Source organism: Leucoraja erinacea, chromosome 11 (assembly GCF_028641065.1).
Source record: "Leucoraja erinacea ecotype New England chromosome 11, Leri_hhj_1, whole genome shotgun sequence".
Classification (NCBI taxonomy): Eukaryota; Metazoa; Chordata; class Chondrichthyes; order Rajiformes; family Rajidae; genus Leucoraja; species Leucoraja erinaceus.
Window position 1 is genome coordinate 60364174 of NC_073387.1, and position 27050 is coordinate 60391223.

A 27050-nucleotide genomic window follows, 5' to 3' on the forward strand; every position below is an offset into this window, starting at 1 on the left:
ATTTGTAATATTTTTAGTTTTTATCTGTCTGTACTTTTCCTAGAAGTAATGGCCATTACAGATAGTTTGTGAACCTTGTGCAGAAGGGATGAGTCATAGCCAATGTGCAGCTTGTATCTGAGTGTTCCACACTTCCCCACAACTGTTCTCACTGATCCTTAAGTTGAATTTTTCACTGTTGATATAACAAATTCTCTTCCAGGTCAGTGTTTTCTTCCTTGTGGAGATCAGTGCAATAATGACCAAGGGCAGAGTGAGGAAGTTAACATCTTCCTGAAGACCAGCCCCAACCCACTGAAACAATCACCCAAACTATATGGTCACATGTAGCTATTTCTTTCTGTGGATGAGAAACAGTAAAGCCATTTCAACCATTTAATCACTTCAACATATTTATTAAACATTTGTTATATAACATAAATTATATTATGGGTAATAAAATTAAAAGTCATGTAACAGTCTAAACTGCTGGGGGCATCAAGCTCCCCAACTGCAGATTGCATTGTATTCTCTCACCTTTCCTTTGCATTTCTCTAGTTTTGTGGAGGACTTGTGACAAGCAAGCTGGGATAAATAAAACCTCATGAATTAGAGCATTCTGGGTTTATTTTCCTCACACAAATACAAAGTGAGAATGTAGAAGGTGTTGTCACTCACCACTGCCATGGCAGCAGGAAAATGTATCTTCTTCTTCCAAGTAAAAACCTGAGCATAGTTTAAGAACTATGTTTCCCACACATTGTTTATCAGCCACACCATCCATTATTAAATTCAACATCTCTTAACAAACTAGGCCTGTGTGTTGGCCAGACTCTGGGCTGCACTGTCCTATCTATCACCAATGATTTTCACAATACTTGTGAAGGCTTTAACAATTGTTGAGTGATGCTGAATACATTCAAAACCTAGAGAAACCCTGTTGTTTGCATCAGCCTCCCACCTTGTCAAGTTAACGAGTTCTACTTCTGTTATCCATCTTATCGGCATTTTCATTAGAGGGATGTGAGCAGGAGCTGACCATAGGGGTGATCATTCCATGGAAGGACAGTCTTTGCCTTAGGGCTCTGAGGCAGTTGGGTAGCGTAGGGTGGGAAAGATAAAGGAATCAAAAATCTTCATAAAAGGGAACAACATTAAAGTTAACATCCAGTAAAAGTATTCAGAAGTTAAAACAAGTGCAGCAGGTTCCGTCAGGTTCTTATGAGACAAACTGAGAGGCAAAAACATCTGTTTACCAGAGTTTCTGCCGATTAGTCTGACCGAGGCTCCAGATGAAACTGCATATAAATGAACTTCATCCTTTTGACCAAACTGATTCTCTTCACTCCCATTCTGTGAAATGGCTAACGAATGGTTAACGAATGGTTAACGAATGGCTAACGAATGGCTAACGAATGGCTAACCAATGGCTAACCAATGTCTAACCAATGGCTAACCAATGTCTAACGAATGGCTAACCAATGTCTAACCAATGGCTAACCAATGTCTAACCAATGGCTAACCAATGGCTAACCAATGTCTAACGAATGGCTAACCAATGGCTAACCAATGGCTAACCAATGTCTAACCAATGGCTAACCAATGACTAACCAATGGCTAACCAATGGCTAACGAATGGCTAACCAATGGCTAACCAATGGCTAACCAATGGCTAACCAAACAGTAAGTGGCGCTACTCTGAGGTATAACAGGCTTTTATAACTAACTGCAAACTAGACTGTTTATCATGTTGAAAGAAAACAAGCAATTATTTCCCTCCATAATTAACAGAACATGTTCGTTGATGCAGTTACAAGCAATGGGTCGAAGGTCATGACTTGCTATTCATTTAAAACCAGTGCAATAAGCAGTTTTGCTGATATGTCATGGAAAACAAATATTTGCAATGGCACAGATAACAGGGCCATATAGCAACTAAACCAGGGGTAATTGTAAAAAAGATTAAGTAGAATTATAAATAAAACATCAATTTTAAAAGCTGACCTGAAAAATCAATGAATAGCCATCACAGCTGTGGAGCCTCCAACCTTGTCTCTAACCAAGGGATTGTCATCCAGTCAGGGGGACAATGCAATTACAAGCACTCTCACCCTGCAGTCCAAGCTGGGCATTGGCAGATGCACAAAATGACCCCAGGGCAACACAAGAGCCAAACCCACAATGAGCATGGTGGTCACAGGCAAACTCACCCTGACCAAGGCACCGCTCAAAATGGATGCAACTTCTCTCATTCCTCAGTTTAGGAACAACCACTTCAGCCCTAGATATAAATGTGAGCACAGCTAGAGGTTGTCATCACTACAGTCCATAAAGACTAAGGTATCAATATACCCAGCTATAGACAGGGTTTGACATTAAATGTGTTATGGGTCTGTTTGTGAAGGAAATGGGCTATTTCAGGGAAGAGAACAGATGTATCCGATGTGATCCATGTCATCTTGTTTCATTACTCATCCATGCCCTCAGAAATATCAAAAGCACCTCATGAACTTTCAATATCATTAAAACTCCAGCTATGAATAGTACTGTACAGATCATCCAGATCTGGGGACATGACGGAGTGAGGGAGGTTGGAAGATGGGGGTTGAGGACCAAGTGTTCTGTGATCAACATTATCTAATTAGTGGCACAACTGGAACATGGGGAAGTCACATAATTTACACACCATTTGTTTTACAACAGTGTCAGTGGACAGCAGTTAAGTCACTGGAACTCCACTGACATAGAACTACTCCACAGCAAAGGCTTTATAATGGGTGCTGTCAAAATGAGATGGCAACAGATTAGAACTGCATTTGTACTTAAACTACCTGATAGTTGCTAAGCATTTGCAAGTGGGACAAAGAAAACATTAGATAGGAATTAATGGCTATTCCAGGTTCCATACTAGTGCAAACATGGTGCAGATCCCACAGTGGCTGGGTGGGCAGGGACTTCTGCTCCAATCCCCTACAGCTCGCTCCACGGCAAATCACATTTACACCATCCAGTGGTCTAGGTTGGCCACAATTAAACAGACACACCCTAGTTATAGCTCTTCTCCAACAGGAGGTGTATTGTCCTCAGAGTTCAAACATGGTCCTCAGAAATAGATCTGCTTTGCATCAGAGGGTGCTTGCTCCATCGGACAATAGGGGCACTTCAATCTGCAGGAAGAGAAACACGCAAGATATGATATAAAAACAGATGACGCAGTTTGAAATAACATTTGTGAATCAGCAAATATCTTACCACCAAAACAATTGTATGCAAACGATAATCTATGTTTTTACATGATCCATCATCAGTAAGTGAGTCATGTTTCCTGCTCGTTGGCTGAAATTTTCTGAGATGAGATTAGGAGCTCACCATGACAAGGTTTATCCTTCTCGATGTGATGTCAACTCATCACCACACGGAAATGGGTGGAGAACCAGGTGGTTCGTAACGAAGACTGCAGGGGCAGAGGGAGTGAAAGCTGCTGCCACTTCTCCAGCCAGTTGTGGACAGGGGGGCAAACCAGAAACATGGTCAATGCTCATGTTCATTTCATAGGAGCAGAATTAGGCCATTCGAGTCTATTCTGCCATGTAATCGAAGCTCATCTATCTTTTCTTCTCAACCCCATTCGCCTCCATTCTCCCCATAACCCTTGACATCCATACTAATCAAGAACCTGTCATTCTCCACCTTAAAAATATCCAGCCTTTTGTGGCAAAGAATTCCACACAATCACCAACCTCTGGCTAAAGATGTTCTCCCTCCTCTTCTTTCTCAAAGTACATCCCTTTATTCTGAGGCTATGGCCTCTGGTACATCCCTTTATTCTGAGGCTATGGCCTCTGGTCCTAGACTCTCCAACTAGTGGAAACATCATCTCCACATGCACTCTATCCAGGCCTTTCACTATTCGAAAAGTGACACTTCACAAGTCAGGTGTTCATTTCTTTATACCCCGAAGCACAAATTATTTCTTCTCATCCCCATCAAAATGAAGACTGTAGCCAGCCACAAGGGACGGACAATCTGAGTCACTGCTGAATGTGGCTGTGCTGTCACCCCTCCCACTGTGGTACCTACTTCCCACTGTTGATCAGCTTGTTCAAAGCATCTCTGGAGATCACGTGGCCGCAGATGAGTTTCATCGGAGGGTTGGATTCGGTGGCCTGTTGCCGGAGGATGGGACAGGCAAACACAGAATGGTACCAGCACTTCTTGCCCAGCTCAATCTCAACCTGAAAGAAGTAGAAACATGGCTTTACAGGGGAACATTAGACGGTCAATGGATCACCAGTCTGGATGAAGGGTCTCAACACCAAATGTTGACTGTCCTCCACAGATGACCCACAGAACTCCTCCAGCAGCTCCCGAGTAGAAGAGCATTTGTCAGAAGACATAGAAACATAGAAATTAGGTGCAGGAGTAGGCCATTCGGCCCTTCGAGCCTGCACCGCCATTCAATATGATCATGGCTGATCATCCAACTCAGTATCCCGTACCTGCCTTCTCTCCATACCCCCTGATCCCTTTAGCCACAAGGGCCACATCTAACTCCTCTCTTAAATGAACTAGCCCACTACCCTCTGTGGCAAGAATCCTCAGATTCACCCCTCTGTGTGAAAAAAAGTTCATCTCGGTTTTAACAGATTCACTTACTCTTAAGCTGTGACCCCTTGTTTTCCCCAACATCGGGAACAATCTTCCTGCATCTAGCCTGTCCAACCCCTTAAGAATTTTGTAAGTTTCTATAAGATCCCCTCCCAATCTCCTAAACTCTAGAGAGTATAAACCAAGTCTATCCAGTCTTTCTTCATAAGACAGTCCTGACATCCCAGGAATCAGTCTGGTGAACCTTCTCTGCACTCCCTCTATGGCAATAATGTCCTTCCTCAGATTTGGAGACCAAAACTGTACGCAATACTCCAGGTGTGGTCTCACCAAGACCCTGTACAACTGCAGTAGAACCTCCCTGCTCCTATACTCAAATCCTTTTGCTATGAATGCTAACATACCATTCGCAAGACGAACAACTTACCGGCAGCTCATCCTTCTGGCTCCAGATGCCAGTGCACTGTCGCTGCTCAATCACAGCCTTAATGTTCAGGAGAACCGGTAACGCTAGGCATCCAGCAGAAAAGCTGCGAGGAGAAAAACACAGTCAATTGTAAACAGCGAGAATGTGGGCTAGATCTCTGGAAAAGATCTTCATCACTAGTACTCTTGCTCAACAAAAAACAGACAAGTGAAAACATATTCCATGGCAACAACTAGTTCAAGAAACTAGACAAGCCGTAGAACGGCCAAAGGATCGGAATTCCTCCTGCCTCCCCTCAACTGAAGATCTTTCCAGGAACCACGAGGATTGGACTTTCACTGCATTGTTGGGCTGCGGTTTCCTTTAGCTATGGGGAGATGGAGACTGGAGCAATCACTCAAATCAAAAGTAGGTGCCTGTTGTGGACCTAAGTCCTCCCCATCTGGGTGTGACCTGTGCCTCTTCAGTCTGAACAAGGCTCTCGACCCGAAACATCACCCATTCCTTCTCTCCAGAGATGCTGCCTGTCCCGTTGAGTTACTCCAACACCCCCTGTCCTACACACCCCCTCCCCTGAGTGGTGGAATATTGCTTTGGGGGAACGGGTTTTGTTGGGGGAACAGGTGAGTGGTGGAATATTGTGTTGGGGAATGGGTTGCGTTGGGGGATCGGGTGAGTGGTGGAATATTGTGTTGGGGAATGGGTTGCGTTGGGGGGGGACCAGGCCTCCCATGTGACTGGGACCCAATGGGTCCCACTTAGTCTAGTTCCTACTAAAGCCCCTTTCAAGTCAATCTTTGTCATCTGCTCCCTCATGCCTCGGTAATCCCCCTTGAACAGCTGTAGTTTAGTTTTGTTTAGTTTAGAGATACAGCGCAGAAACAGGCCCTTCGGCCCACTGGGTCTGCACTGACCAGAGATCCCTGCACATTAACACCATCCTACACCCACAAGGGACAATTTTTACATTTACACCAAGCCAATTAACCTACATACCTGTGCGAATAAAATCCAGTTTTCTATTGCCTGTCGGAGAGGGATTTCCTTGGGCCAGTAGCTGCTGAAGAATAATCGATCGGATGCCCCTTTTGTTTTAAATCGTGAGACAATTTAATAATTAGATTAAAATAAAAAGTGACTTCTAACGCCCTCAACGCCTACAACGTGGCGGATCGCAAGAACGGGATAAAACAAAGGGTAAGACGTTTGTTTTACATATAAACTTGCTTCTTGGGATGACTTTAATCTAAATTTACGTTGCGAAAATGTGATTTGGGCCCCATACGAATTGGCAGTATTTTTCCTGCTGATATGGGGTTCAAATTAACTGCAAATGCAACGATCCAATCGATCACTTTCCAGCAAAACCCACTCGCAAGATGATTTAAATGCTCTTTTTTTTGGACAATCATGTCATAAGAGCATCAAATTCGTCTATATTTTGTGTTATTGTCTATCCATAGTCAATATTTTTATACTAAATATCAGTTTTAGTCCCATGTATTGTGCAAAAAATAATAATTTTGATTATATTGAGTGGATGTTTCTAGATTAATTTATGGGAATTAAACATTAAATTCCTTCCATCTGGCATATAAATTCATGACAGTGAGATTTAAAAATCATGTTAGATTGTGAATTCTTGTGTGAATGGGATTAGTTTATTATTTGGATACTTAGGCTTTTAAAAAAATACTGTATATCCTTTTCTTAAAAAATGGAATCTACAGGACATTCTTAATGGGAAAGTAGTGGGAGAAAGGCATGTCATGCGTGGTTTGAAGAGCAAAAACGTAGCTTACAATGCCAACATTAAAAAGTTGAGGAAAAACAAGGTGTACAGAGTTACTTATTGGTTACAATCTGAGGAGTATGATGATGCTACTGATTATGATATGCCAATGTACCAGCTAGCAACTGATCTTCTCCATAAAGACTTGGTCTATTGTTACAAATTGTAATTTATTTAAGGACTTTTGTTCCGGATTTACAGCATATAATACAATAATATTAATGTTCTGATCTTGAGAATATCACATTTGTGAATTTTCAAGGCAGTCTGGGTGTTTATTACTATTTCCGTCACAACGGTCAATTTTGTAATTAGCTACAATTAGGTAATTATGTTTCTATATATTCTTTAATTTCAGGTGATCCAAGTACGATGTTTTATATTTGTTTCTGAATGCTTCAATCTATAATAACTGAAAATTTCATTCAGTTCTCTTAATTTTTAAGATAGTTATGGGCTTTTGACTGTCCTCGATCACAGCTTTTGTGTTAAGTCAATGGAAAAGTAAATAGGGAACAAGATGCTAATTTCCGAGTATGAAAATGGCCATAATTGTTTTAATACTGAAGATATGAAAGTGAATTAGGTGTCAAATTAAACTTATTTTTATGTTTTCTCTGATGGGATAAATTACATACTTGATTTTTTAAATCTCAAAATTTAGTGACATTAAGGTATTGCAGTTTTTAGCTCTAACCACAAGGACCCGACATCTACTGATCCTATGTCACCTTATGCTCAGGACTGAATGTATTTCCTTACCTTAGCTTATAATAGTGCAGTTGCCATATAGTGTCAGGAATGTTCGTGGCTTTCATCACTTTAACCCACCTTTAGACAATGCACTGATTAGTGCTCATAAGGAATAGTAGAATTAGGCCACTCGGCCCATCAAGCCTACTCTGCCATTCAATCGTGGCTGATCTATCTCTCCCTCCTAATTGGACGTGTACGTCCCCGGCAAACGTAAGGAAGCTTGGCTGACGAGGGAAATTGAGGCGTTGGTCAAAAACAAGAAGAATGCATGGGACAGGTATAGGCAGCTGGGATCAAGTGCATCCCTGGAGGAGTTTTGGCAACTAAGGAGTAAACTGAAAAAGGAAATCAGAAGGGAAAAAAGGGGCCAGTAGATAGCTCTGACGAGTAGCATTAAGGAAAATCCCAAAAGATTTTATAAATACCTAAGGGGGAAAAGGGTAACTAGAGAGAGAGTGGGACCTCTCAGGAATCAAAGTGGTCACCTCTGTGTGGAGCCACAGGAGATGGGCAAGGTCCTCAATGAGTATTTCTCCCCTGTATTTACCGAGGACAAAGACAGTAGGATGGAGGAACTTGGGGCAGTCAATGGAAGTGTCTTGAGAGCAGTCAGAGTTACCGTCAAAGAAGTACTGAAGGTATTATCGTGCATGAAGGTAGACAAATCTCCAGGGCCTGATCAGATATATCCGAGGACATTGTGGCAAACTAGAGAGGAAATTGCGGGAGCCCTGGTTGAAATTTACGAGTTGTCCTTAAACATAGAAGAGGTGCCGGTAGACTGGACGGTGGCAAATGTTGTGCCTCTTTTCAAGAAGGGCTGCAGGGAAAATGCCGGGAACTATAGGCTGGTGAGTTTAACATCTGTAGTTGGAAAGTTACTAGCGAGTATTCCGAGGGATAGGTTATACAGGCATTTGGATGGGCAACGGCTGATCAGGGATAGTCAGCATGGTTTTGTATGTGGGAGGTCACGTACGTGTCTCACTAATCTGATTGAGTTTTTTGAGGATGTGACCCAAAAGGTTGATGAGGGCAGAGCTGTAGATGTTGTGTACATGGATTTCAGTAAGGCATTTGACAAGGTTCATCATGGTAGGCTGCTCTGGAAGGTTAGATCGCATGGGATCTAAGGAAAGAAAGATGAATGGATACTAAATTGGCTCCATGGAAGGAAGCAGAGGGTGATGGTGGAAGGTTGCTTCTCGGACGGGAGGCCTGTGACTCGTGGTGTGCCTTGGGGTTCAGTGCTGGGCCCGTTACTGTTTGTTATCTACATCAATGATTTGGATGAGAACATACACGGCAAGATTTGCAAGTTTGCTGATGATACAAAAGTTAGTGGTTTTGAACGATTGCAGTAGGATCTGGATCGATTGGCCAGGTGGGCTGAGGAATGGTGGATGGAATTTAATACAGAGAAAAGTGTGAGGTATTGCATTTTGGGATATCTAACAAGGGCAGGACCTACACAGTAAATGGTAGGCCTCTGGGTAGTGTTGTAGAGCAGAGGGATCTAGGAGTACAGGTGCATGGTTCCTTGAAGGTCGAGTCGCAGGTAGATAAGGTGGTCAAAAAGGCTTTTGGCACTTTGACCTTCATCTGTCAGAGTATTGAGTATAGAAGTTGGGAGGTCATGTTGCAGTTGTATATGACGTTGGTGAGACCGCATTTAGAATATTGTGTTCAGTTCTGGGCACCATGTTATAGGAAAGATATTGTCAAGCTTGAAAGGGTTCAGAGAAGATTTATGAGAATGTTGCCAGGACTAGAGGGTGTGAGCTATAGGGATAGGTTGAGTAGGCTGGGTCTCTATTCCATGGAGCTCAGCAGGATGAGGGGTGATCTTATAGAGGTGGATAAAATCATGAGAGGAATAGATCGGGTAGACGCACAGAGTCTCTGGCCTAGAGTAGGGGAATCGAGGACCAGAGGACACAGGTTTAAGGTGAATAGGCTGTGGGCCGAGGAGCTTTATCCCAGTGTTTCGTGACCCAAGTGAAATTTTCACATATTGTGTAAAACAATTATATAAATCACCCCTGAAACCCGTCATGAACAAGACTTGCACATTTGTTTATTAAATTAGAGAAACATCGGAAAACTTTCGTCCAATTTTTAGTCCAATCAAAGCACGTTTAACATTGAGTTGTCTGCCAGTTGGCCAATCACATAGTGCCGTCCGTAGCGGCCGTTTCCAGGAAAACGGAGGAATATATCTATCTGGAATATATATAGGTATAATAATATATAGTTTAATGGACTGTAACACGGAAATAAGCTGCCCATCGTGTAATTATGGGCATTGGCCACTAGATGCCGCTTACTTCCCCGATCTCATTTTCTAATTAGTTTAATTAATTAATGTGCAACTTTGGGCAATGACGAGTGATGACATCATTCTCAATTATATTTCATCTAAATCTGTGGAAATCTTCATGTCGTTTGTTGACGGGTCACGAACACTGATTTCTAGACACATTGTTGATGCTCGGCTCACAGCCTAGAAGGGAAAAGATTTAATGGGAATCTGAGGGGTAACTTTTTCACACACAGGGTGGTGGGTGTATGGAACAAGCTGCCAGAGGAGGTAGTTGAGGCTGTGGCTATCCCATTGTTTAAGAAACAGTTAACAGGCACATGGATCGGACAGGTTTTGGAGGGATATGGACCAAGCGCAGGCAAGTGGGACTAGTGTAGCTGTTGGCTGGTGTGGGCGGGATAAGCAGAAGGGCCTGTTTCCACACTGCATCAGTCTATGACTCTGTGACTAGTGTAGCTGGGATATTGTTGGCCGGTGTGGGCATATTGGCTAGTATGGGCGGATTGGGCTGAAGGGCCTGTTTCCACACTGTATCACTCTATGACTCTACAACCTCTGACACCTTTAGAGATATTTTGTAAACAACAGACCTATTGCATTGGCTGTGAGATATTACCATGAGTTGCCCTCACACTGGCCCAGAGAAGACATGGAACTTGGTGTACTTGGTGAAGCAGAAACTGAGGACGGTTTTATTCATTTTTTGTGTATTCTAGTATTTTTTTAATTAAGTTTATTTTCCCTCCACACTAGACACATTCAGCATTCCTGTAAGCAGTATATCTATATCATTTAGGACCTACAAAGCAATTGTCTTTTTCATAAAAGATGCATTTTATGTTAAAATCTGTAACATAGACAACTAGAACATAAAGGGCACTTTCTGGCTTGGATGTTGATCTTACCTGACACTGAGAGGAGATTCTACTGAAAGACCCAGGAGAGCACAAGCATCTCTGGTGAAGATGTCACAGATGTCCGCCCACTGAGTTGAATCCAGCAGATGGAGATATGGGGAGTTTGCAATGCCATGTCGCAGGTAAACCAGGCTTCCCATCAACACCTGGATGTCTGCAATGACAATCGTGTATCAGCATTGACCAGTCATGGAAAATTAAAAAGCTAAAAGCTTCTGGTCAAAACCAACACTTTGGAAAACAAGAAGTTATTCAGTTAACAACAAGAGCTGGAATATGAATCCCACTGCAGTGCAAGTGGATCAGGGTTGGATCCTGAGTTCTGGTGCCGACTCTGTGGAGTTTACACATTCCTCTATGACTGCATGGACTTCCTCATATGCTGCAGTTTCCTTCCATGGTTAAGAGACCACGTTTACCTAAAGGCTAGCTAGCTGCTGGGCACGAGAGATTACAACGCAGGTTTACAGGGAAATGGGGAAGGGTTTATTCTGCCTCCAGAAACCTAATGAGACAAATGGCCTCCCTCTGTCGTAATAAAGATCAAATACACACAGCCCAATATAAATCAATTCACCAACCATATATATATATATATACACACACACAGTGAACAGGCACAAGCACAACAACACACCATTTTCTCGATGCAATACACTATGAAACCAGGTTTTACCAGGTTTGTTTTGTTCATGTAGACGAGAACTGCAACAGGGAAGGGCAGCTCTAGTAAGTCATGGTGCGTGAATTGTTGGCAAGCAGCAGAACAAGTATGACTGGAATCTGGTCAGGGAGGGATGTGTTCAGACATTGCAAGCATGGCGTGAGTATAGCGCATGTATCTGTGATGGACGTATCTGTGATGGATAGTTGTAGAACTAATTACACTACAGCCTTATCGAGGCAATGTTAGGCGGTGAGAAGTCAGTGGTAGGGAAGCTGTTGGAAAATATTCTTCAGGGTGGGATATACACCTATTTACAAGGGAGTTAGATAATTAAGGTTACAGCATGGCTTTGTACAGCCCTGATTGTGTCTTACAAATGTGATCAAGGAGGTGATTGTGATCAATGAGGATAGGGTGGAGGATGTTGTCTACATACATTTTAATACCACATTTGTGGTATCCTTGTGATTGAGGCAGTGCAGCGTAGGTTCAAGAGATTGATCCCTGGGATGGCGGGACTGTCATATGAGGAAAGATTGAAAAGACTAGGCTTGTATTCACTGAAGTTTAGAAGGATGAAGGGATATCTTATAGAAACATATAAAATTATAAAAGGACTGGACAAGCTAGATGCAGGAAAAATGTTCCCAATGTTGGGCGAGTCCAGAACCAGAGGCCACAGTCTTAGAATAAAGGGGAGGCCATTTAAGACTGAGGTGAGAAAAAACGTTTTCATCCAGAGAGTTGTGAATTTATGGAATTCCATGCCACAGAGGGCAGTGGAGGCCAAGTCACTGGATGGATTTAAGAGAGAGTTGGATAGAGCTCTAGGGGCTGGTGGAGTCAAGGGATATGGGGAGACTGTGGCGTCGCCGCCCAGAACAGCAACCGGAACGTGCCCCGGTAGACCCGACGCCTCCCAGGGGATTGCGGTGAAGGGGGACCAGTGTGGGGGGGCCCAGCGTGGGGGGGCGGGGGGGGCGCGTGGGGGGGCCCAGCGTGGGGGGCCCAGCGTGGGGGCCCAGCGTGGGGGGCCCAGCGTGGGGGCCCAGCGTGGGGGGGCCCAGCGTGGGGGGGGCCCAGCGTGGGGGGCCCAGGGGGGCCCAGCGTGGGGGGCCAGCGTGGGGGGGGCCCAGCGTGGGGGGGCCAGCGTGGGGGGGGGGGCCCAGCGTGGGGGGCCCAGCGTGGGGGGGCCCAGCGTGGGGGGGCCCAGCGTGGGGGGCCCCAGCGTGGGGGGCCCAGCGTGGGGGGGCCCAGCGTGTGGGGGCCCAGCGTGGGGGGGCCCAGCGTGGGGGGGCCCAGCGTGGGGGGGCCCAGCGTGGGGGGCCCAGCGTGGGGGGGCCCAGCGTGGGGGGGCCCAGCGTGGGGGGGGCCCAGCGTGGGGGGGCCCAGCGTGGGGGGGCCCAGCGTGGGGGGGCCCAGCGTGGGGGGCCCAGCGTGGGGGGGCCCAGCGTGGGGGGGCCCAGCGTGGGGGGCCCAGCGTGGGGGGCCCAGCGTGGGGGGGGGCCCAGCGTGGGGGAGGCCCAGCGTGGGGGGGCCCAGCGTGGGGGCCCAGCGTGGGGGGGCCCAGCGTGGGGGGGCCCAGCGTGGGGAGGCCCAGCGTGGGGGGCCCAGCGTGGGGGGGCCCAGCGTGGGGGGCCCAGGGGGGCCCAGCGTGGGGGGGCCCAGCGTGGGGAGGCCCAGCGTGGGGGGCCCAGCGTGGGGGGCCCAGCGTAGGGGGGGCCCAGCGTGGGGGGGGCAGCGTGGGGGGGCCCAGCGTGGGGGGCCCAGCGTGGCGGGGGCCCAGCGTGGGGGGCCCAGCAGCGTGGGGGGCCCAGCGTGGGGGGGGCCCAGCGTGTGGGGGCCCAGCCTGGGGGGGCCCAGCGTGGGGGGGCCCAGTGTGGGGGGGCCCAGCGTGGGGGACAGTGGGAGGACAAAAACGGACTCGATGTGGGGAAGGGGGAGAGGGGGCACTACAGTTTAGAATCCTCTGCCCAGGGGATAAGTCTGTCTGTTTTTGTTCGTTTGTTCCGGTGGTGAAGGTGCTGTGCACACCACAGCCAGATTGGAAATCTTTGTCCTGACAAGGTGTAGAAAAGAATCCGTGGGAAGCAGCAAAGTAGATTAGATGTTCTGTTTGGGAATATGTTGAAGGGTGGATGGTAATGTAAGCATGAAATAGTTTAGCTGATAACAAATTTTGTTTACATTCCTGAAAGTTACAATGGATCACCCAGGCCGCCCACCACTAGTAGCGTAGTATACGTTGTAGAATATGATCGGCTCGGGGATGGGGATGGTGACCTGGGGCCACTTGAAAGATGAGATAGAATTATGTCAAGATTCCCTTGTTTTGTGTTTGATTTGTATTAACCATCTGTTGTTGAATAAGGTTAACATAAGCGACTAATGAAATAATTCATGTTGTGATAGAATATTTTTGTAGAATAGTATCTAACAAAAGTTATTTACTGCACAGTATAACTGTCGGCTAATTCTGCTGTGAAGTCAGAGAACTGGTGAGTAGTTTTCTGCCACCATCTCTCCATGATATCATGCAATAATGTCTCTTGAAGCAAACCTGCAAAATCTGTAACTTTTTGTTTTTCCTTTTATTTCCCTCTAAATTAATTTCTTCCAGTGACTCAATTGTACAGATTCACACCTGGCTTACTGATAGAAATCATAAGGTTATGGTGGAAGGATCATATTCAGGTTGGAGGTCTGTGACCAGTGCAGGGATCACAATATATATGTATGATGGATTAAATGTAGATTGATTCATTATTACGTTTGCAGAAAGTGAAGAAGGCTGTCAATGTTTACAGCGGGATATAGATCAACTAGAGAAATGGGTAGATAAATGGCAGATGTAGTTTAATCCAAGATTGTTAAAAGCATTGATGTGCATTTTGTGGTCCAGATCAATCACTCCATGAAACTATCTACCCTATAGAAACATAGAAATTAGGTGCAGGAGTAGGCCATTCGGCCCTTCGAGCCTGCACCGCCATTCAATATGATCATGGCTGATCATCCAACTCAGTATCCCGTACCTGCCTTCTCTCCATACCCCCTGATCCCCTTAGCCACAAGGGCCACATCTAACTCCCTCTTAAATATAGCCAATGAACTGGCCTCGACTACCCTCTGTGGCAGAGAGTTCCAGAGATTCACCACTCTCTGTGTGAAAAAAAGTTCTTCTCATCTTGGTTTTAAAGGATTTCCCCCTTATCCTTAAGCTATGACCCCTTGTCCTGGACTTCCCTAACATCGGGAACAACCTTCGTGCATCTAGCCTGTCCAACCCCTTAAGAATTTTGTAAGTTTCTATAAGATCCCCTCTCAATCTCCTAAATTCTAGAGAGTATAAACCAAGTCTATCCAGTCTTTCTTCATAAGACAGTCCTGACATCCCAGGAATCAGTCTGGTGAACCGTCTCTGCACTCCCTCTATGGCAATAATGTCCTTCCTCAGATTTGGAGACCAAAACTGTACGCAATACTCCGGGTGTGGTCTCACCAAGACCCTGTACAACTGCAGTAGAACCTCCCTGCTCCTATACTCAAATCCTTTTGCAATGAAAGCTAACATACCATTCGCTTTCTTTACTGCCTGCTGCACCTGCATGCCTACCTTCAATGACTGTTGTACCATGACACCCAGGTCTTGCTGCATCTCCCCTTTCCCAATCGGCCACCATTTAGATAATAGTCTGCTTTCCCGTTTTTGCCACCAAAACCTCACATTTATCCACATTATACTGCATCTGCCAAACATTTGCCTATCCAAGTCACCTTGCAGTCTCCTAGCATCCTCCTCACAGCTAACACTGCCCCCCAGCTTAGTGTCATCCGCAAACTTGGAGATATTGCCTTCAATTCCTTCATCCAGATCATTAATATATATTGTAAATAGCTGGGGTCCCAGCACTGAGCCTTGCGGTACCCCACTAGTCACTGCCTGCCATTGTGAAAAGGACCCGTTTACTCCTACTCTTTGCTTCCTGTTTGCCAGCCAGTTCTCTATCCACATCAATACTGAACCCCCAATGCCTTGTGCTTTAAGTTTGTATACTAATCTCTTATGTGGGACCTTGTCGAAAGCCTTCTGGAAGTCCAGATACACCACAACCACTGGTTCTCCCCTATCCACACTACTAGTTACATCCTCGAAAAATTCTATAAGATTTGTCAGACATGATTTACCTTTCGTAAATCCTTGCTGACTTTGTCCAATGATTTCACCACTTTCCAAATGTGCTGCTATCCCATCTTTAATAACTGACTCTAGCAGTTTCCCCACTACCGATGTTAGACTAACTGGTCTGTATTTATGCCTCTCATAATTTTACATACTTGTATCAACCTCTGGCATTTCAGAGCAAACATTTTAAATTTGTCCAGCCTCTTCTTGTAAATAACACCCCCTAAACCTACATGAAGATACATCATATAAATAAGGCATATGGTCTGCTTGCTTCATTGGATTAACGATGTAGAGGCTTTGGAGAGGGTTTACTAGAATTATGCCTGAATACAAGGATAGGTTGGACAAACCTTGAGAATGCCAGAGGTTGAGGGGAGACCTGATGGAAGTAATGAAAGGCATAGAGATGGTAGACAGTCAGAACCTTTAACCAAGGGTGGAAATGTCAAGGATTAAAGAGATAACTTTAAAATGAGAGGGGGAAAGGTTAAAAGAGATGTGCAGGGCAAATTTAGTTTTACATAAAGGATGGTGAGTACCTGGAATGCACATGTGGTGGCTCAGACAGATTATGGTAGTGGCATTTAATTGAATGATAGGGTGTGGAGCATGTGGAGGCAGGTAAGATTAGCATTAGGCTGGCCGAATTCGGAGCTGAGGCGGCGTTCCGGCGGCTGAGTCGGCGTTCCAGCGGCTGAGTCGGCGTTCCAGTGGCGTTCCGGCGGCTGAGTCGGCGTTCCAGTGGCGTTCCGGCGGCTGAGTCGGCGTTCCAGTGGCGTTCCGGCGGCTGAGTCGGCGTTCCGGTGGCGTTCCAGCGGCGGCGACCTGAATCCGGGGTTCGACCGCGGGCCAGTGGACGACATCGTCGGGAGCTCGAAGGTCACAGGTTGGTGACCTGTTTTTACGGAGTTCCCGCGGCAACAGCTGCGTCCGCTGGACTGGAGGGCGGCATCTTCGGCAGCTTCGACCACCCCGGGCCGCGGAGCTTGAACTGGCCCGTTCACGGAGCTTGGTTGAGCCGCGGGACTGAACTACCATCGTCCGGTGGGGTAACAACATCGGAAGCCTGGATCGCCTCAGCGCAGAGGGAGAATAAGGAGGGAAGAGACAGTGACTTTAAGACTTTTGCCTCCATCACAGTGAGGAGGTGCCTGGTGAACTCACTGTGGTGGATGTTAATTTGTGTTTATTGTGTGTTTTGTTATTTATTATTATATGTATGACTGCAGGCAACGAAATTTCGTTCAGAATGACAAATAAAGGAATCTAATCTAATCTAATCATATCATTACATTTGGCACAGATATTGTGGGTCGAAGGGCCTGTTCCTGTACGTTCTATTTATAGTTGTAATGGTTTTGGATAATTCACTATGGATATATTAAGTTTCAGAGACTGCTATCAAGGGTGTTTATGTATTTAAAAAAAACTGTATAGCCTTTCTTGCATAAAACATGAATGGGATAAAAGTCCCTAATTTACTATTTAGCTAATATATATTAATATGCTTTGTAACATTAGGTTAAACAGCCATATTTTACTCTGGTACCTTAAACATCTTGAGGCCTTTACACTTGTAGGTGCATTGTGGAAGTCTCACTGAATGGTCAATGTGAACAGGTCGGACACAGCCTGCCCCAGGGAATTATCTGTGTGTAACCAAGGGAGACCTTAGTCTGCTCATGAGCTGACGTTGGTCACGATGGAAACTGGAACGCAATGCTGGTGATGACTAATGGTTATTATCTAAATGGTGGCCGATTGGGAAAGGGGGAGATGCAGCGAGACCTGGGTGTCATGGTACACCAGTCATTGAAGGTAGGCATGCAGGTGCAGCAGGCAGTGAAGAAGGCGAATGGTATGTTAGCTTTCATTGCAAAAGGATTTGAGTATAGGAGCAGAGAGGTTCTACTGCAGTTGTACAGGGTCTTGGTGAGACCACACCTGGAGTATTGCGTACAGTTTTGGTCTCCAAATCTGAGGAAGGACATTATTGCCATAGAGGGAGTGCAGAGACGGTTCACCAGACTGATTCCTGGGATGTCAGGACTGTCTTATGAAGAAAGACTGGATAGACTTGGTTTATACTCTCTAGAATTTAGAAGATTGAGAGGGGATCTTATAGAAACTTACAAAATTCTTAAGGGGTTGGACAGGCTAGATGCAGGAAGATTGTTCCCGATGTTAGGGAAGTCCAGGACAAGGGGTCACAGCTTAAGGATAAAGGGGAAATCCTTTAAAACCGAGATGAGAAGAACTTTTTTCACACAGAGAGTGGTGAATCTCTGGAACTCTCTGCTGCAGAGGGTAGTTGAGGCCAGTTCATTGGCTATATTTAAGAGGGAGTTAGATGTGGCCCTTGTGGCTAAGGGGATCAGGGGGTATGGAGAGAAGGCAGGTACAGGATACTGAGTTGGATGATCAGCCATGATCATATTGAATGGCGAATGGTGCAGGCTCGAAGGGCCGAATGGCCTCTACTCCTGCACCTAATTTCTATGTTTCTATGATGACTATCCCAGCTTCGGGAGTGAGATCATCTGATTGGTCGTGGTGCTGAGCTTCAGCCTCTGCTGGAAGTCACAGTGTGAACAGGAGATGGACGCAACAAAATGGCCAGACTGTCTGTCAGCTTCTACACTCTGGACAATAGACAATAGGTGCAGTAGGCCATTCGGCCCTTCGAGCCAGCACCGCCATTCAATGTGATCATGGCTGATCATCCACAATCAGTTACCCCGTTCCTTCCTTCTCCACAGGAGGGCTCAACATCCTTCAAGGAACTGCCAAGAACTTTAATATTTTGTTTAGCATTACGAAATGTCCACCTAAGCCTCATAATATCAATGTTCTGGGAAGAAGAGGAGACAGGTGAAGTACAAAGACAACAGAATTAATAAAGTGGAGTTAGAATGAAAAGTTCATTCAATCGGACCACCGCATTGCAAATTTAGCTTGCTACCCAATTAGCTTCTATTTTAGCAATTAAATCAATTAACCAAACACATTCTGGCTGACCTCGTTGATGCTGTTGTGCAAAGGGCTGGAAGTTCTTGGCATATCCCAGTGCCTCTGTTTGGTTTACGATTCCACCTGTCAGGAGGCTGATGAAATACAAGCGGTGCAGTTTGAACTCCAGCGTGCTGTTCAGAGCCAGCAGCCTCTGCCGGTTTGACATCGTCCATCTGGGTGAGAGAATCGTGCATTAAAATGCATTGTTACTCTTACTCAAAATAAATTGAACCCAAATTACAACTTTTTGAGATAAGAATGGTTAACATAACAGCTACAAAACACAAAATAATATACAAGGGTTCTACAGAACAACTGCCCACTGTCAATATCCAACTCTTGTCACTTACTCCAGTGCTGGCCTCAAATCTCGGAGCCGCAGGGCCTCCAGGATCCGGTTCAACTCCAGGAAGGGTTTCTTCTGACAGAGGTCAATGCATATTCCAGATTCCTAGGAAAAAGTATTTGTATCAGATTCCGTTCTCAGTGACCACGGTCAACATAGAATGAGGAGGAAACAAAATAGAATGTCTGGTGTAAATCTCTGCACCATAATATCAAGATAGAGTGTGGCGATGGGCCTGGGCTGAGTTTGATGATGATAGGTTGCTTTGGCCTGATTGCTGTTGGCACTGCACTCATCCAGGCAGGTGGACTGTAGAGTCTGCAGAAGGATCCTGTCCCGAATATTGCCTGTCCATTCCCTCCAGAGATGCTGCCCGCCTGCCTGACCTGCTAAGTTACACTAACACTGTGTGATTTGTTCAAGATGCCAGCGTCTGTAGTCCCTTGTGTCTCTCGCCTTCTGGACTACGTTTGCAGATGGTGAAGAGATATTTAGTGGAGAGAAGGTGAGCCATGATCCATAGGATATCTAGACTCTGGCCTGATTTTGAAGCCACAGTATTTATGGCTGGTACAGTGGAGTTTCTTGTCAATGTTAATGGTGGGCGATTCATGTTGGTAATACCGTAGAATGTCAAAGGTAGATATTCGCTGGGAGGAGTAGTCATTCCTTGGCATTTTGTAACACAAATGTTACTTGGCCTGAATATTATCCATGTGCTTGTACAACATAAACCTGTTGCAACATCATAACATCACTTCACATTACAACTTCTGAGAACATTATAACCCTACTGTTCAAAATTGAATATTTCCTGATTATAAGACAACTCTCCAACTTCAAACTTTCGGAATGCAGTTTCCAGATTTGGAATACTGTTTTCCCAGCAGTAATGTCTATCCAAATAAATGAAATCTTTGTTGATATTTCCAGCAATCTTTGTTTAAAAAATTAATTGATATGGAATGTGAGTAAACTTCATATGACCAGCGGTTACTGGCATTACAATCTATATAGTAAAGATATTACTGCAGGGAGCTTGACCCAATATGACTTTGTAAGGATGGAGTGTAATTTGAAGATGATAATATTTCCAAGCACTTGTTGTCCTTGCCTTTCTAGATAGTCAGCATTTGGGAGTTTTTGGGAGTTACACACAGTTGTGGGAACATGGATAGGTGACGTTTCACAGAGTGCTGGAGTAACTCAGCGGGTCAGGCAGCATCTGTGGAGAACATGGATAGGTGACGTTTCACAGAGTGCTGGAGTAACTCAGCGGGTCAGGCAGCATCTGTGGAGAACATGGATAGGTGACGTTTCACAGAGTGCTGGAGTAACTCAGCGGGTCAGGCAGCATCTGTGGAGAACATGGTCAGTTGATGGTTGGGATCAGGACCCTTCCAGGAGATGTCAACCTGCCTGAGTGCTGCAGTTCACTCAACACAAGCTAACAGACAGCATTACGACATAATCATAACGTGGTTAAACACAGTTCAACCCTTTACCTTTATCTGAACCAATTTGAAAGAGGACAAATGCAGGAAAGCGACATTAGTGCAGCAACATCAGTGAGAGTTTGTGTTTCTAGACCCCATCCCTCACAATCTGACCCTTTCCTCTCCCCCCCAAACAATCAGCTCTGAATGGATAGCCCCAGCCACAGTGGGCAGATCTGCTCCTGACTCACCTGACACAGTTCCTCTGCCACGCTCAGCAAACCTTGTCTGTACAAATGTCCCACCACAACCTCGCTCAGGAACTGCTGCTTTTCGTGCAAATCCCAGACACCTTCCACGCCCACTCCACTCACGTCCGTGTCAAAGTTCTGCACAAAAGGCAAGATGTTACAGCAGAGCCACACACGGACACGCATGGCATTGTAATGGAAACAGCAAGATGTTACAGCAGAGCCACACACGGACACGCATGGCATTGTAATGGAAACACAAACTCTCACTGATGTTATGGCTGAGTCACATTGACAGCACAGGCAATCAGGATTGAAACCAGGTCTCTTGTTCAATGAGGCAGTGGTTCTGCTTTTCGCAGCAGTGTCGCTGCAAATACCATATTAGTAATATTTCTGTAATAATGATTTTCTGTTGTATCTCAACACAACTTTTGATTTGCTGAGATTTCTACCCCACCACCTGCTGCCTCATTGCTGCTGCTGCACTTGCTAAACCTATCCCTAAATACATCTGCTAACCCCAACCCCAGTGCATCCTCATGCACCTGCAATCCCTAACCCCCCCTTGTACACACTGCAGTCCCAGTTCAATGGGTGCAAGCACAGAGACTCAGCACATGCTCACTGACAGCCCAGCATCACCTTTCAAAGAGTCATAGAATGTTACAGTGTGGAAACAGGCCCTTCAGCCCAACTTGCCCACACCGGCCAACAATGTCCATGCTACACTAGTCCCACTTGCCTGCTCACGGTCCATATTACCTCCAAACCTGTCCCATCCATGTATATTACAATATAATACAATAATACTTTATTAGCCAAGTTTGTTTTGCATCATGCGAGGAATTTCATTTGCCAAGTCAGTCATACAAATAAAAAGCAACAGAACACACAAAATACATTTTAACATAAACATCCACCACAGTGACTGCTCCACATTCTTCACTGTGATAGAAGGCGAAACAAAGTTCAATCTCTTCCCTTCTTAGTTGTCCCGCGGTCGGGGGCCTTGAGCCTTCAGTTGATGGGATGATCTTGGCTCCCGACGCCGGCGTCTGGCCTCCGTGCCGTGGCGATCAGATCCTGCATCGGGGGTGAATCTCCGCTCCCAGTGGCGAGGGATCTGACCCCCGGGTCAGGGCTGTTGAACCTTCCGCGTCGTTGGAGTTCCCGACTCGGTCTCTCCCGAGACTGCGAGTTCTCAACGGTAAAGTCCGCAGACCATGGTTGGAGCGTCGATCCCAGGCAAGGGATCGGCTCCGATATAAATCCACGGCCCCGCGGTGGGGCTCCAAGTCAGTCTCGAGCAAAAGGCCTCCAGCTCCATGATGTTAGGCTGCAGAGCGATCGGAGATACGACCCGGAAAACAATCGCATCTCCGGCAAGGTAGGAGAGTGAAAAAGTTTCCTCCGATCCACCCCCCCCCTCCCCCCACCCACCCCCTCCCCTCCCCCACCCCCCCCTCTCCCCTCCCCCCCCCCCCCCCCCACCACCCCACCCCCCTCCCCCTTCACCCACTCCCCCCTCCACCACCCCCACCCCCCCCCCCCTCCCCCCCCCCCCCCCCCCCCCCCCCCCCCCCCACCCCCCCCCCCCCCCCCCCCCCCCCCCCCCCCCCCCCCCCCACCCCCCTCCCCCTCCCCCCCCCCCCCCCCCCCCCCTCTCTACCCCCCCCCTCCCCCCCCCCCCCTCCCTCCCCCTCCCCCCCCCCCCCCCCCCCCCCCCTCCCCTCCCACCCCCTCCCTCCCCCCCCCCCCCCCTCCCTCCCCACCCCCCCCCCCCCCTCCCCCTCCCCCTCCCCCCACCCCCCCTCACCCCCCCCCCCCCTCCCCCTTCACCCCCCCCTCCCCCCCCCCCCCCCCCCCCCCCCCCCCCCTCCCCCCCCCCCCCCCCCCCCCCCCCCCCCCCCCCCCCCCCCCCTCCCCCCCCCCCCACCCCACCCACTCCCACCCCCTCCCTCTCCCCCAATCCCCTCCCCCTCACAACCCACCCCTCCCTCTCCCCCTCCCCCCACCCCCTCCCCCCTCCCCCCTCACCACCCACCCCCTCCCCCTCACTACCCCCACCCCCCTCCCCCACCCCCTCCACCTATTAAATCTTTTCCCCTTCACCTTGAACCAATGTCCTCTGGTCCTCGATTCCCCAACTCTGAGCAAAAGACTCTGTGCATCTACCCGATCTATTCATCTCATGATTTTGTACACCTCTATTAGATCTCCCCCTGTGCTCCATGGAATAGAGACCCAGCCTACTCAACCTCTCCCTATAGCTCACACCCTCTAGTCCTTTCCTTTCCATCTTCGTACTAGTGTTGCTCTTGGTCCTTCCTGAAAATTGTCCCCTGGAACTAGAAGAGTAAGCTCAGGGCATTTACTCATGTTCGAACACAGAACGGCAGAGCCTTCAACATGCATCGGGATCAATGTTGGAATTTGCTTGAGTGCCCTCAGAAGCCCTAGTTTCCAGGACTATTATTAGTGGAATAGTGGACACTGAAGAAGGTTTTCTAAGATTACGACAGGATCTTGATCAACTGGGCTATGGGCCAAGGAATGGCAGATGGAGTTCAATGCAGATTAATGCAAGGTTCTGTGTTTTGGATTGATAAACCAGGGCAGGACATGCTAAGTAGGACCTGGTTAGTGGAATGGAGAGACCTCGGGGTGCAGGAAATGAAATGTTACATTTTCCGCTGCAATTCTGGGGCACAGAAGACTTGCCCCCAGGTTCTGAACTGGAAGAAGTGGTTATCACATCATATTTCTCTTTGTCTGCTGCCGCCATGGGGTCAGTTTGATTGAAAATCTCCAATCAGCATCAAGTTAGAGAGAGAAACATAGAAAAATAGGCAGGGGTAAGCCATTCGGCCCTTCGAGCCAGCACCGCCATTCAATATGATCACAGCTGATCATCCAAAATCAGTACCCTGTTCCTGCTTTTTCCCCATATCCCTCGATTCCTTCAGCCCAAAATCGAACTTCTTCTTAATCTGCTGTAGGCATTGTACTTACTCTGTCGATCGCCTTCCCCACTTTAGAAACACTCGCGTGGATATCTTTGTGATCCAAGGCCAACTTCTGAACTGTATCCTTTATCTTCTTACAACACTGTGACATAACCAATGACAATGTTGCAGATAATTGCAGGTCAAGGTGGCCTTCAAAACAAAACAACAGAAGCTAATGATCAACCGCGCTGTTGGAACAAGCTTTTAAACAATGTTTACTGGTATTGATACATTGATTCCTGCTAACATATTGGCCAATGGAATAGCTCACATGCACCATTCTGCTCCAAAGGCTCCGTCTGGAATGAAATCAGGGAATATGTATCTCAATGCTCAAAGTTAATTGACGGGAAATAGACTTTTAGAAATTTCTGAATTGATATTAGGGAACTCAGAATGGCGTGATTAGATTTTTTTTAAAGGGATTGTTTTATATCAGCAAGTGCTATCTTGAAACTTAATGTTTGTGTTCCTTGTAATTTGAACGATAGACTGTTATAAAAGCAACAGCAGAAGCCAACTGTACAATCTTCCACAGGCTGAGATTTGAGCTCATAATCTCACTCATGTTGCACGTACCGTTAACGTCAGTGGCAATTGCTCTTTGCCAGGGCAGGCTTTAGGATTGTGGAAACATAAATTTCCAGTCCAGTCCAGAAAAAAAAAATCCAATGACTGTCTTTCTGTTTTCATGTACATTTAATACTTTTAATATGTTATGCTTTACGCTGTGATCTTCCTGAAATGTTATGATTATAGGTAGGTAGATGGCACGCTAGAACAGTTTGAGATTGTTCATTAAATTATACTAAATGCCTATCTTTGTTTTAATGAAAACAGGAGCAATATGGGACAATTACAGGATTACGTGAAGAAGGGTTTCGGCCCAAAACCTCGCCTATTTCCTTCGCTCCATAGATGCTGCTGCACCCGCTGAGTTTCTCCAGCAATATGGGACAATTACAGGATTACATACCATATTCCAAATGTAGCCTTAAAAATGAATCAACAAACACTACATTTCCTTTCAGATCCAAGATCTGGTCATCAATCGCCCACTTCAAATGCAGGAAACACATGACATTAGCCGCTCTGTCACTTCTACATTTCAGATTCAGTTTTAATTATGTAATTGAAACTTAGTAAAAGGCCTGGATAGAGTGGATGTGGAGAGGATGTTTCCACTAGTGGGAGTGTCTAGGTCATAGCCTGAGAATAAAAGGATGTACCTTTAGAAAGGAAATGAGGGGGAATTTCTTTAGTCCGAGGGTGGTAAATCTGTGGAAATCATTGCCACAGGTGGTTGTGGAGGCTACGTTCTTGGATATTTTTAAGGTGGAGATTGACAGGTTCTTGATTTGTAAGGATGTTAAGAATTACAGGGAGAAGGCAGGAGAATGGGGTTCAGAGTGAAAGATAGATCAACCATGATTGAATTTCAGAGTAGACTCAATGGGCTGAATGGCCTAATTCTGCTCCTATGAACATGAACATAGGGCACTCGATTCCATTAAGGAAGAGCCCCTTAAATTGTATATTTTATCTTTGTGTCCTACATTGTGAACTTTGTGACCTGGTGTCGGGACAACAACCTTGCACTCAATGTCAGCATGATATAATGATTGATTTAAGCAAGCAAAGTGCTACACATACACCAGTTTCCATTGTCCACCAAGAATATTTCTAGGACCAAATATTACTAATGACTTCTCGTGGACCACCCATATTAAATGACCAAGGATGCATACAATACCTCTACTTCCTTAGAAGGCTTATGATGATCGGCATGTCCCCAACAACCCTCACCAACCTCTACAGATGTGCCGTAGAAAGCATTTCGCTCTACCTTGGTACACATAACAATAAACTAAAACTGAACTGAGCATCCAGCATGAAATGTTTACTTTCCATACAAATATGAGTTCTAACAATCCAAAACTGATAATGGAAGAGTCAGTGTGCTGGGCTAGACTATTCATTCTATGTTCTGGCCCAATCTGCATCGAAGAAAAGTGATATGCAACTGTTCACAAAACTAGAGACTAATTCTGGTCTGGCACAATGGGAGGGATTAAACATTCACCTTGAGTTGAGTTAAACATGTCCTTGGGTTGAAAAGAATTAAGGGTGATTAGACTGAAACATACAAAATCTTTATGGAGGCACAAAAAACTGCAGATACTGGAATCTTGAGCAAAACACAAAGTGCTGGAGGAACTTGGCGGGTCAGGCAGCATCTGCAGAGGGAATGGCCAGGCAACGTTTCAGGTCGGGAACCATTTTAGACTGATTGTAGAAGGGGAGAGAAAGCTGGAAAAGAGGTGGGGGCGGGGGGGGGGGGGACATGTCCTAGCTAGAACTTCAATTGAAATCTTTACTTGAAAAGATTAGTTAAGAAGGAAAAGATTAGTTAAGACAAATGTGGGTCTCTTGAAGACAGAAACAGGTGAATTTATTATGGGGAACAAGGAAATGGCAGATGAGTTGAACAGGTACTTTGAATGAATGAATAAGTTTATTGGCCAAGTACAAGGACTTTGCCTTGGTGCTCGGCTCGCAAGCAACATGACATACAGTAAACAATTAAGGATAAAATATAAAACATTAAGAACAAAACATTATAGTTTAAACATGTTAATGAAACAAAATACCAGAGCAAAAGGAGGCTACAGACTTTCGGTTATTGAGTAGAGCTACTACTGTTTGTATGTCTGGCTGTGGCAGCTTTGACAGTCCGGAGTCGCCTTCCAGGGGGAAGTAATTCAAAGAGTTTGTGGCCAGGGTGAGAGGGGGCAGAGATGATCTTGCCCGCTCGCTTCCTGGCCCTTGCAGTGTACAGTTCGTCAATGGAGGGAAGGTTGCAGCCAATAACCTTATCAGCTGATCGAACGATTCGCTGCAGCCTCCGGGTGTCGTGCTTGGTGGCTGAGCCAAACCAGACCATGATGGAGAAGGTGAGGACAGACTCTACGATGGCCGTGTAGAATTGGACCATAATTGCCTGTGGTAGATTGTGCTTCCTCAGCTGCCGTAGGAAGTACATCCTCTGTTGTGCCTTTTTGACTGTGGAGTCGATGGTAGCCCCCCACTTAAGGTCTCTGGAGATGATGGTTCCCAGGAACTTAAAAGACTCCACAGATGTGACTGTGGTGTTGTTGATGGTGAGTGGGGTGAGGGGAGAGGTAGACACTAAGGAAGACACAAACAATCTCCCTGATGTATTAACAGGACAGAGGACCTAGGGTGACGGATAAACTGAAGGAAATTCACATTAGTCCGGAAATGGTGTTGGGTCGACTGATGGGACTGAAGGCTGATAAATCCCCAGGGCCTGAT

The 27050-nt window shown here is 46.3% G+C and overlaps 1 protein-coding gene across 2 annotated transcripts in view; it reads right to left on the minus strand.

The window, feature by feature from the left end:
• Positions 1 to 374: 374 nt before the first annotated feature.
• The window catches only part of rmnd5b (required for meiotic nuclear division 5 homolog B), a 34666-nt gene continuing 7990 nt past the window's right edge, over positions 375 to 27050 (minus strand). Inside the window, exons 2-9 of one of the 2 annotated variants that reach the window (XM_055643368.1) lie at positions 23719 to 23864; positions 20704 to 20841; positions 19021 to 19121; positions 18677 to 18843; positions 10791 to 10956; positions 5015 to 5117; positions 4060 to 4214; positions 375 to 3146 (exon numbers count right to left, since the gene is read on the minus strand). In XM_055643368.1, the coding sequence (XP_055499343.1) occupies positions 3083 to 3146; positions 4060 to 4214; positions 5015 to 5117; positions 10791 to 10956; positions 18677 to 18843; positions 19021 to 19121; positions 20704 to 20841; positions 23719 to 23864 (1040 nt within the window). In that variant the 3' untranslated portion in view covers positions 375 to 3082. Of the gene's footprint in view, positions 3147 to 4059; positions 4215 to 5014; positions 5118 to 6010; positions 6100 to 10790; positions 10957 to 18676; positions 18844 to 19020; positions 19122 to 20703; positions 20842 to 23718; positions 23865 to 27050 lie in introns of those variants that run through there. The other variant, XR_008724282.1, reaches the window with a different exon arrangement.